The sequence below is a fragment of the Euphorbia lathyris genome, chromosome 1, assembly GCF_963576675.1.
Source record: "Euphorbia lathyris chromosome 1, ddEupLath1.1, whole genome shotgun sequence".
Classification (NCBI taxonomy): Eukaryota; Viridiplantae; Streptophyta; class Magnoliopsida; order Malpighiales; family Euphorbiaceae; genus Euphorbia; species Euphorbia lathyris.
This window is the reverse complement of record NC_088910.1, coordinates 80,633,817-80,646,184: the sequence shown is the minus strand read 5'-3', so window position 1 is coordinate 80,646,184 and position 12,368 is coordinate 80,633,817. Positions and strand designations below refer to the sequence as shown.

At 40.0% G+C, this 12,368-nt stretch overlaps 1 protein-coding gene across 2 annotated transcripts; it reads right to left on the bottom strand.

Moving 5' to 3' along the window:
* Positions 1-860: 860 nt before the first annotated feature.
* Positions 861-4,229, bottom strand: LOC136203234 (protein REVEILLE 1). 2 transcript variants are annotated; one of them, XM_065994340.1, is made up of 7 exons: positions 4,047-4,229; positions 3,681-3,929; positions 2,862-2,984; positions 2,653-2,764; positions 2,501-2,562; positions 1,929-2,336; positions 861-1,835 (listed from the first exon to the last, which is right to left on the bottom strand). In XM_065994340.1, the coding sequence occupies exons 2-7, from the start codon at positions 3,720-3,722 to the stop codon at positions 1,119-1,121; spliced, it is 1,464 nt and encodes a 487-aa protein (XP_065850412.1). In that variant the 5' UTR covers positions 3,723-3,929; positions 4,047-4,229; the 3' UTR covers positions 861-1,118. The 2 variants fall into 2 exon arrangements, with proteins under 2 accessions (XP_065850412.1, XP_065850419.1); XM_065994347.1 differs by lacking the exon at positions 3,681-3,929.
* Positions 4,230-12,368: the final 8,139 nt, after the last annotated feature.

The window sequence follows — 12,368 nt, the reverse complement described above, 5'->3', positions numbered from 1 at the left end:
TATTTAGGAGTATCATTGCATCCTAGAGTATGGCTTTGCACATGAAAATTCCAATTCAAACAGCTTGAAAGATCGATGAAATTGCATCCAAAAGAAGTCGCTGGATTCAGAAAATACAAACGCGTAATCAAGCAAACCGACTTTGCACATGGAAATTCCAATTCAAACAGTTTGAAAGAAAATGATGAAATTGCATCTGAAAAAAAGTCCTGGATTCAGAAAATATAAAACGCGTGATCCAGCAAGTATTTTAGGACATGAGTTTATGTAACCCTATAATCAATTCCATGGATAAAGGTTCTCAAGCAAATATAAGTAATTGCTATCACAATTTTATAAAGTAATTATTGACAGAACGGCTGCTGTATGGTAATGCTTGGCAAAAAGATAAAATCAAAATCGACAACATTAAAGCAGAATTTATCTTCTGTTGCTCTAGATCTGGAGAGATTCCCTTGAATGATTGGAGCTATGAGAAACCCTTCATAAAAGGGAGGAAATAATTGAAGATAATGTGCACTGATAATCAATTACATCGACAGAAACGACAGTTAATCAGTTACGTCTACAGGCAAACGATAGAAAACAAGTGTACCATGTAGAACGTCAGTAACAGTAACCAAATCGCATTATTCGTGGTTGATAAAGCTTTGTCAAGGATAAAATTTAAGAAATTGGGTGAAGCCCTATTTGCCTTGCTCATACTACACAGGAGTACAGTAACCACTACTTCAGATATTGTACACAGGGCAAGGCCAGAATGAAATGGAGGAAGAGTTGAATTCACAGTTCAAAGAAGCAAAAGAATATAAAGCTAATCCAAACAGAAAAGAAACTAAATATTATGCATAATAACATAATTAAAGGCCAAAAAAGAGGGTATAATTAATGATCTATCCATACTTTAAGGTGAAACAAAAAAGAACTACTTAACTAGAAGGATATGCAAAGTTGGGGAAGATATGACCACATTTGAGCTCCACTCTCCATCCCTCTCTCTCTCTCTCAGTCTGTTCCAGATACTGAGAGGGGCAGCAGTTCATGAATTAATCTGATTCTAGAATCAGTTCATCCACTAGTTAGAAATTTAGACAAACTTTTTGGGATGTTCCTTGCTACTACAAGCTCAGCCTAATTCTTTCTTCTTCCCTCTCTTCACCTGTTATTGTTGTGGATTGATCGTCTCTTTGAGCTGGGAGTTTCTTATATGGTACAAAACCTTTCATACAGTTGTTTGAAGAACCTGATCTTTCAAGTGCTTGCACCTCAACAATTCGGTGATCTTCTCTCTCCTCGTTATAACACCTGCTGTCCACATTTCTATCTACATTTTCCCCCTCGTAAAATGATGCAAAATTAGAACCCGTCCAAGATCCTTCCTTTTGGATTTCTTTTTCTTGGAACTCTTCATTATTAGAATCCAGGACTACCTTCATAGTCTCTTGCTTGGAGAATGGTACAAGAGGAAATGGTAAACCTCCATAAAGAGCCCACCATGGATGGCTGCCAGCAGATCCTGCTTCCACTGGAATCGAGTTCTCCTTTTGGAACGGCAAGTAGTAAACACCTCCAGAAGATCCTTGTGCCAAATTACCCCAACCGCATTCCCCATTACCGGCCATCAAGTTACATGCCATCGGTTGCACAGGATTTTCCTCATGTGTGCATGATGGGAGTAATTTAGGACTATCTATGGTTTGATAAGAAGGTCCGTCTCCATGGCACTCCGAGATTAAAACTGTCCTACCAAAGAGCTTGAGACTCCGAGTAGATGTTTCCTCAACTAGACCGTCTTCTGAAACATCTTCTTTTGGAAACAAGTTGAGTTTCTGCACCTTCAAGGACATGGAAATAGTAATTAGTTCAAGTGCCCATGCTAGTATATTAAAAGCAGGTAAAAGTATGATTCTTCATGATGGAGCCACTACCTTAAGGGGTCGCTCATCATTAGCTGCATCTATTGTCATGGCAGCTGATCGAGACCCATCATCTTCAGGTGTCAAGTTTGGTTCACAGATTGTTAAGTCAGCAGAATGAGAACCACCAGCACATGAAACTGGTGATAAGCTACAGTTTGGTGTATTTGAATCGGTAGAACCAAGAGCATCAGAACAAACTGCAGACAACACTGAAGTTGGGGATTGGTTTTCGTGTTCCGAAACTGAAAAGTTCGGGGATGAAGACCTTTGAGGCTGCTCAGGAATTGTGATTTCCTTATTCAGTGGATTCGCCATTTTGCGAGGGTAAGGATGCATTGGTTTCCGCTTGGGACGGGGAGGGGGGATTTCAATAGGTTCTGCTGGATTTGTGTTGCTGCCACTTGACTCTCGCACAACCTATTTGAATCACAACAAGGAGTGAGAACACGCTATACAAACATGATCAGTGAACCCTTCTAACAACGTTTTAACGTCTTTGGGTCACTAGGAAAACTTACTTCAATAAAGAGGACATATAGATATTATGTTTGAGAATGGATACTGGAAATAGAGCAGTAAACCTTAGAGAAGAATTTCTGAGCATGGCTTCGAATCTGAACTGCAGTCTTGCTACCTACATGCTCTGTTAAAAAAAAAAACACAAAATCCATCAACTCATTGATCCGGATAAGAAAATATGGTGAACAAATTAGAAAACTTGTCTGATTTATACCTTCAATCCGTCTCCAGGCTCGACCATAGAGTTTCAAAGCTTCTAGGAACTTCTTATGCTCTTCTTCCGTCCATCTTTCTCTTTGTTTAGTGATAGTGTAAGGTTTCCTCACCTAAACAAAGCCGAATGATTGAAACGGATATTAAGTTGAAATTCATATCACCATTGGCTAAACAGCAGCAGAACCAAGTCATATAAAGAATAAAAACCTTGGGAGAAAAGTCATTCCCACAAGAAAATTGCTCTTTAAACTGCGAACCAGCATTCATTGAAACTCCATTTCCAGTTGGAAGAACCGGAACCGAATTCGATCGAGACCCTCCAGACTGATCCTGTTAGTTTGTAATAACAAGAAGATTAAGAAAACCTATTTCAATTAGAATCACAAAATTTGTCTATTTACTAATGGAACAAGATCATTAACACTGCTAAATTAACTCATTTTTTATTAGATTAATGTCATAAACAAAGTCAAGATCCTCTAGACTGATCCTGTTAATATTTCATTCAGCTTGGGAAATCAATTAACAACTTAAGAAATCAAAAGTCATCATCATGTGAAACCTGAAGTTTGTAGAACAGACAAAATCTGGAGGAGATATAATCACAACTTCCAATGACAGATAATTGGTCATAAAACAAATCACCTACTTTTACTTCAGGTTCCCAATAAAAAGAACAGTTGCAGGAAATTTATGGCAAGCTTCAGAAACAGCGGAAGACAGCTCAAACCGAAGAATTAAACATGACAAAAGGATTCTACTTTTCTTTTCTTTTTTCTTTTAAAAAACAAACAAACAAACAAATTCAACCATAACTTGTGCTATAAAGGATACTCTTATCAATTCCCTTTTACTAATAATTACAGAAAAATATCGGGTTTAGATCTACTTTTCCCTATATCTGCAAATAAATTGAAATTTTTTGTTTAAACATTTGCTTCCGTAATTTTCTTTCTAAGTGATAAATTATACCAAGAAAACTATAAAAATGAAAAATCAAGCATCAATTTTAAAAAAAAAAAATACCTGAACAGCCATAGCAGCAGAGATTAACAATCCTCCTAGCATACAAGATCTTCTCCAAAACAAAATTCGATTATCCCTATCAGAGCTGAAAATGATAACGACTCTTCTTCTCTATCTTCGTCGCGATCATAACTCAACAAACTACGCATAAATCTATCAATTTTCCCAAAGTTTCCAGCCAATTTTATCTTTCCTTGGCTTCTGTTCTCCCTCAAATCAATAAAATTGAACACAGTATTCGAACAAGGACTGATCCAAACAAACCAAAAGATGATCAAACAATTGAAAATGAAACTTCAAGCTACAGCTCTTGAAAAATTTCGGAAAACAAAAAAGAATAGTCCAGAACCGCAAATTTGTAATCACCTGATACAGTCTCGCCGGGGAGGTGCTGTTACTGCAAGAAACGGAAAGAGGAGACTACTAATTTAGAGATGAAGAGGACGATGGTTATGGATGCAGAAGAATAAGAAGCAGGAGAAATGAAGTGAAGCTCAGAGAGAGAGAGATAGAAAGATAGAGAGAGGAGGCAGAGAATAGAGAACAGAGACTATATGGAAAACAAGAAGCAGGTGGTAAAAAGGGGTAAAAAAGCCACGTCAGATATTAAAAATAAAATAAAATAGAAAGCTCGAGAATTCGATGGAATCTTGTGGCTAACGTCGAAAGACAAGTCAGACACGTGGCGTTGGCTGGTCTATGTCTTTCCGCTTTTTATTACTCAGCATGTTTAATTCGGTGGGAAATTTTGAGAGACAACCGGATATATATTTATTTTTTCACTGTAACCATACTCGCAATCACTCTTCCTTCTAACCTACTTGCCACCATTTTACTGACACGTGGTATTCCACAATTTTGGTCTTTTTTATTTTGTGGTTCTAATTCATTTCCTTCCCCTTTTCAAGAAAAAAAAAAAAAAATCATTTCCTTCCCCATAAAATTTGGGTAAAAATATGATTTTGATGTTTTCTTCTTACAATACACTTTTTCTTTTTCTTTTTATATTATTAGACCTTAATCTTTTATTTTTTAGTTTATTAAATCCTTAATTTTTTATTTAAATACATTAAATGTATAACCATTTATTTTTTTATCTCATTAAGTTTTTAATAACCAAACAAACATGTAATTCTATTAAAATTACGTTATTACCTTCATCTGTGTTTGAAATTATTAAAACAAACTTGAATTAAGATTTTTACAGTTTTTCTATAGCCACTTTACATATTCAAAATTATTTTCAAACAGTGAAAAAATACGAATTTCGAATCTAGATGTAATGAATAATAGTCTGTTAACCGAATTTCATGGTCAATGTTTTTGGTCATAAAGGGTTTAATAAGATTAAAAACAAATAACCTAGGACTTAATATATCAAAATAAAAAATTAAGGGTTTAATTTGAAAGATAAACACCTAACTATGTTTTTTGTTTTGTTTTTTTTTTACACTGATCTAACCCTAACTGTAGATATTAGTCATAAGTCATATTTATATGGTGATAGACAAAACTTTTCTGTTTTTCTATGAAGGTAAATATGATAATACTCATATAGAAAGACAAACCTCAACCACCCGTATAGAGAAAAATATCACGACCATCCATATAGAGAAAAATACAAAAAAGATAAAAGATAAAACTTTCAACAAAAATTAGAAACTATCAAACTACCATAAACTATAAAAGAAAAATAAATAAAGAATGAGCTTTTAGTTGAAAGGAACCTTTTCTTGGTGTTTAGGGTTTTGCTTAAAATAACTAAATACTAAACTTTAATAGAGTAGTTTTTAAGCATGTGATAATAGTTAATTTGTTTTAAGGATAATTATTTAAATAAAAATATCTAAATAAACTCCTCATTTAAATTTAACAATAGTACCTAATTTTCATACTTTTTTTTTTATGAGAAGGAAGGGTGCTAAACCCCAAGAAACAAAACGACGAGACAGAAAACCAAAACTAATCGCCTAAAAGATCAATCCGAGTCCTCCTAAGAGTGCCCAGACCGCACTTGTCAGCATGAATAAAGTCTTGTAGGCCTGCAGGGGGATCATCACACTCATGATGCCCTAAGTTCAAAGATCCTACGAATTTTGCCAACCAGTCCGCTGCTCCATTGCCCTCCCGAAGGGTATGAACAACGCGAAACTCCCAACTATGCTGAAGACGATTCTAACATTCTTTTATTAGTAAATAGTATCTGTGTAGAGACTTCCTAGGGTCGTGGATTAAACGCACAACCTTCAGAGAGTCCGTTTCAAACACTACTTTCCTCCATCCCATCTCTCGGGCCAAACTAATACCATAGTAGAGACCCGAAATCTCTGCCAGAAGGGCAGTGCAAATCCCTAAGTTACAAGCAAAACCCTTTAGCCAATTCCCTTCCATATCCCGAGCTAAGCCACCACAAGACGCCCAACCCGGATCACCTCTGCTCGCCCCATCGCTGTTAATCTTGATCCAATTTTCGAACGGCGGTATCCATTTCACCAGACGGACCGAGCTGCTACTGTTCTCAGGCAGATGCGCGCCTCGGGTGGTGCAGGTGCCTCGGATTTCCCTTGCCTGATTCGCAATAAGGTCTAACTTCTCTCCAATTTCCTGCACTTCTCCTTCAAAAGTTAATTCATTCCTCCATTTCCACAGATACCAACAACCAAGAGAAAAAATAGAGGGCCACGCAACACCATTCCACATATCCTTGGAACGGATATTCCCAAGAAGCCAACCGTGTAAGTCACCTGTAAAGAACTCAGTTTGACGATTGAACGGGACGAAAAACGTCCAGATTCTCCTTGCCTCCACGCAGTCCCTAATCAGATGGATCAACGTCTCTCTCCCCCCACAACTCCCACATCTGTCATCCGTGGTTAGGTGTCTACGTAAGCGATTCGCTTGTGTAAGGATAGCTTCATGGCCGACCGTCCACAAATAGTACCTAATGCGTTCCGTTGCCTCAATGCTCCAGAGAGCTTTCCAAGCCGCATTATCCCAGTGAACAGTGGTATCAGGCATAACGGAACACTGAACAGAGTATGCTGATTTCACAGAAAAATTACCTGAGTTCGTAAGCCCCCAAGTCCAGCAATCCTTCTCTTCGCCATCCCGAAACAGCACGATAGAAGCAAGGTTCAAGACCACATCTTGCGGCAGCAGCGTCTTAATATGATCCCAATCCCAACCGTCATCGTCTCTCCAGTATTCTACTATTGTTTTGGCTTTTTCTTCCTCCGTCAGACAAATGCTTGTTCTGTCAGCTAGCAAATAATTCCCAAGCCATTTCTCATTCCAAAAACTTGTTTCCCTACCATTCTTTACGAGCCGAATCAACCCTTGCTTCAAAACCGCTGCTCCCTTTATCACGCTCTTCCAGTTCCCACTCTTTGGGTTTTTATTTCTAAAGGCATCAACACCTTGTCTTTGGCCTGCGTAAATGTCCCGTAAGACCCTTACCCAAAGGAAATCCGGTTCTGTCAGCATCCGCCAACTAAGTTTTGCAACATTAGCTAAATTTGCCTTTCGGGATTGGCGGATACCCAAGCCCCCTTGAGCCCGAGGCTTGCAGACCACGTCCCATTTAACTAGATGAATTTTCCTCTTTCAGTCAGAACTTCCCCAAATGAACTTCTTGCTGATGCTATCAAGGCTGTTGCAAACGCTGACCGGAAAAACAGTAGTTTGCATTGTGTAGGTTGGGAGAGCCGAGAGTACAGATTTCACAAGCGTGGTTCTGCGCGCGAAGGAAAGGCATTTCTCTTTCCAGCCTGCTAGCCTGTTGCGCACCCTGTCAAGGACGTAATCAAAGGAGCGTTTGTTTAGTCTGTCATGAGCTAGGTGGATGCCAAGATACTTGCCCAGATTAGGAGTGCTTCTGATGCCTAGTTCTTGAGTAATCATACCTTGCACATGATGATCAACATTAGAAGAGAAGAAGCAACAAGATTTCTCAAGACTAACTTTTTGACCCGAACCATCACTGAAATAGCTGAGCACTTTCTTAATTATTCTAGCTTGATCCCATAAAGCTTCCGCCATTAGAACAATATCGTCAGCAAAGAAGCAGTGAGAGAGCTTGGGGCCATTTTTCGACAGAGTGATTGGTTTCCAGTCACCTTGTTCGATTGAATCCAGAATTAAGTGGCTTAACCTTTCCAGGCAAAGGACAAAAAGGTAAGGAGATAATGGGTCTCCTTGTCTTAGCCCTCTCGACGGATGGAAGCCCTCTCCTTTCTCCCCATTCCAAAGCACGTGCATAAAAGGGGAGGTGACACAGGTCATGATGACAGAAATCAAATGCTGAGGTAATCCCATGATAGTAAGGGTGTCCTTCAGAAAATTCCAATTGATTCAGTCATAGGCCTTTTCCAAATCTAGCTTCAGAAGCATCCGATTCTTCTTATTATTTTTCCATTGAAAAGAGAAGACAGTTTTCTGGAGGAGCACCATGTTATCAGAGATCTGTCTCCCTGGGACGAAGCTGCTCTGCATAGGACCAACAACCTTCGGGAGGATGAGCTTCAGCCTATTTACAATACATTTAGATATAAGCTTGTAGCTAACATTGCACAGGCTGATTGGTCTGAACTGTGCCATGCTTTCCGGGTCTTTAACTTTCGAGATAAGAGAGATAAGCGTAGTGTTCATCCCATCTTCCAAGTACCCATCATTCAGCCCCCGCAGAACACACTCACTGGTGCAGGATCCCACCGTGGACCAAAACTTTTGGAAAAAGCCCGCTTGAAAACCATCCGGCCCAGGCGCTTTCCATGGTGCCATACTTTTGAGCGCTTCCCTGACATCCTCGATCTGAAACACATGGGCCAGCTCCTCCATCTCAGACTCGCTGATATTAGGGAACGAGTGGTTCGACACAATTCTGATTCGTGATGGCATATCCTCATGGTACAGACGCTGAAGAAAGCTATCTGCCATGCTTCTTAACCGATCTTCCTCCCAGGTCCAAGTTCCATCCTCACAACGAAGACCAATCTTTGTATTTCTCCTGTTTCCGATAACCGTCGACATGTGGAAGAATTTAGTATTCCTATCCCCCTCCGCCAGCCACTGAATCCTAGACTTTTGCGCCCAAAATAATTCCTCCTGTTTCAATATCAGATTAAGCTCGGTCATGATGTTAGTTTCAAGTCTGATGAGGCCACTTGTACAACGATCAGCTAGCCTCTTTTGTATTCCGTCAAGCCTGGCATAAGCATGTCTCTTACGATGGAAGATGTTTCCAAAGTCCTCCCTGTTCCAACGCTGAAGATGATCTGACATTTCCCGAAGGGCCAAACCCAAGCTATCCGTTTGAATCTAGTTCTGTGAAATCTGATCACGGAGAGATTGGTTCTCCAGCCAAGCATTCATAAAGCGGAAGGGGCAATCTCTTTTATTTTTTTCACCACCGCAAAAATCCACAAGAATAGGGGAGTGGTCGGATTGAGTGTGCTGGAGGTGTCTGACAAACGCGGAAGGGAAGCGAAGGCGCCACTCAGATGTGCAGAGACCCCTGTCCAGACGACACGCGACCCTGGTCCTAGGAGAGGAGCCTCGGTACCAGGTAAATTTTGGACCTACAAAACCCAAATCCACTAAGTTTAGCTGATTGATCCAGTCAGAGAAAGGACCACACCTGTTAAGAGTCCTTGCTGAACCTCCCTGCTTTTCACTGCTTTCTTTAATGCAATTAAAGTCCCCACATATTAGCCATGGTTCAACAACGAGATCCTTTAGGTTTTTCATATCCTCAAAGAACTTCCTCTTATGCGCCATTTGAGGCCTGACATACACGGCGGTGAACTCAAACAACATGTCATGCCATTCTCCCCCTTTAATCGTAACAGAGCAGTGAATAAACTGGTGGTTCTTCACTTTCACATTTACTCTAGCTTGGTCATCATCCCAGAAAATCCACACACCCTCACTGAAACCCTCTGCTTCAACAATAGTACAGTTAGGAAGGCCCATTTTCTTACCAATCTCTAGAGCCCTTGAACCCGGAATTCTAGTTTCCAAGAGACACACAACAGAAGGATTGTGAGTCTTAACCATATACCGCAATGCTCTCTGAAAAGCAGTGCCTCCGACACCAAAACAATTCCAAGTGATGATCTTCATAACCATAACAAGGAGAAACAGGATGCAAGTCAATGAATCTTCGAGAATGGAGCTTGCACCTCCGTGTTAGTCGCTCTCTTCATGCTTTAGGAAGCTGACTTGTCTCTTAGTTTCTGTAGCAGACGGTCATTGCCCTTTATCATACGATTATCCATTGATAGACTTGGATCTAGTTCTTTGAGAGCTTCCCTCGGTTCTGGTTCCAATCTGGTTCTTTTACCTCTACCCGCTAGCAGCTCAGACCTTTGTTCATCGTGCTGATTGCCAATCAGGTTATTGTTTCCCAGCTCAACTTCCATGGAATCCAGGAAAAGGCTAGCAAACTTGTTGGGTTGAGAAACCAGCCCCTGATCGCTGTTTTCCTTGTTTCTGATTCCCTATTTTACAATAGACTTGCCTTTGTGTTTTTGGGATACCGTTGTACGGGCTTTCTCTACCACTTCGATCCCTTTCTGTGTCCCTTCAAAGCCAGGAAAGATTCCCGAGCTAGTGCTAGCGATGTCCCGCGGTGTTTGATTAGCAAACGGATTCTGTTGAGCCGAGTTCCCGCTATCTTTCCCTCCTTGGACATTGGATTCCATCACTCTATTACGAGGCGGGAATTTTTTGTGGGGCACGATCATCCACGGTCCATACACTTCAGTGGTCACTTTCGGAGCGGGTTCCGTCGTCGCCTTGTTTTGAACTGGTGCCGTCTCTTCCGATGAACTAGTTTTATCCGCTCTTGGCTCTCCTACAACCATGTCACTTGTTTCTGGGGGGTCTAGCAGGCATAGCACAAGTCCAACTACATTCCGTCCTGAGGTGTCCGTATCTGCCACAATTAGTACACGCAGTGTGGAGCCCTTCATACTCAACTCTTTGTAGTTCCCCGTCTAACTCGAACTGAGCAATTAAAGGTTTAAGCAGGTCAATTTCGATACAAACTCTCGCGAAACGGCCTCTGGTTCTTTTCGCGGTGTTCTCATCAACGCGAACAGGTTTGCCAACAGTAGCTGCTATTCCAAGTAGAACATTTTCATCATAAAAAAGGAGGGGAAGTTGGGGAAATCGGACCCAAACCATTGATCTCTCTACACTGGCTTCGGAGGTACTAAACGCATCCGACCATGTGCGAACAGTTAAATAGTGCCCTTGTACGATCCAGGGTCCATCGTTGATCACGTGGCTTCTATCCAGCTCGTTGTCAAATTGGACAAGGTGAAATCCTTCCCCTAAATCCATCATGCTAACCCCTGCAATCGGCTTCCACAGCTCAATCGTCCGTCTCTGCAATGCAACATACCCCAGGCTTCTTCCCAGGAGCTTTATGATCAACGCGTTTTCCCAAGGCTTTGCTAATTTCCTCTTCAGTTCTGGATCAATCGAAACCCGAGGGACAAGGGGGTCAGCTTCGTCGATGCTTATTCGAATCAAACCGGTGGCGCACAAATCCGTGCGGGGTTTAGAAGTCTGGTGAGAAGGGTTGGCTGAGGCTATGTCTTTCCAGGTCAATTTAGGGGTAGTCGGAATGATGTTGGGTGGCGGAGGAGGGTCATCAGGTGGAACAGTGAACGACGGTGGGCGTTCCTGCGAATTGGGTTCTAGGGCAGAGGAGGTCATCGCTCCTGCGGATTTTTTTATAATAAATACCTAAATTATCAAAAACCTACCTAATTTTCATACTAGAAATATAATTTGATCAAAAGGTGATTAAATTGTAATTTAAATTAAAAAAACATGACTAACGTAACATGCTTTAAGATTTTTATTACAGTTTTCCTTTAAAAAAATAATATTACAGTAAAAATTTCTTATCTATTTATAAATAAGTCAAGCATCATTTCAGCTTGTAAAACGGAAGAAACGAAGTCTAGTAAAAAGTAAAAATAAATATTAGTTAATCTATAATTTCCATATCAGACGAAGAAAAAATGAAAAATATAGATTCGAATAGTATAAAAATAAAAATATAAAAATAGCTTAGGAAATAGATAAAGGGAATAGATTAGATTTTAAAACAGTGGGGCCAACACCCGAAAATTGAAACAAAGGTTAGGCAACACGATTGGTCAGAAACGGCGAGTAGACAAACAAATCGTACCGCAAGAGTAGATGACTATAGATACTCATTTTGATCTCACAAATAAACATAAATATCAAAAAAATAAATATATAATTTTGATATTTCTGTGATGAGGAGAAAAGCTAAAATATCTAGAGCCTCAAAAAATAAGAGAGAGAGAGAGGACAGGAGAAGTTGATAATTATCTTTATTTATTTATATAAAATAATTATTTTATTAATTACCATTTTGAAAAAAGAGTTAGATAAAATAAATTGTTCCAGGTGACTTTCCTAGCACTTTTAGCCACGTCAGGCCGCCCTTCCTAATGAAACTTGCCACGTGTAATTTCCACAGTCAGGAAAGAGAAACTATAAAAGGGAAAGGCAAAAGGATATGGATGGTTCTAGGCCACTCATTTCTCCAATAGCTGGACACCCTCTTTTTTATTCCTAAAAATTCATAGCCATATGTTTTTCTTTTTTTTGGGGAGAATTTTTTGTTATGAAGATTGTTTGTTGTGG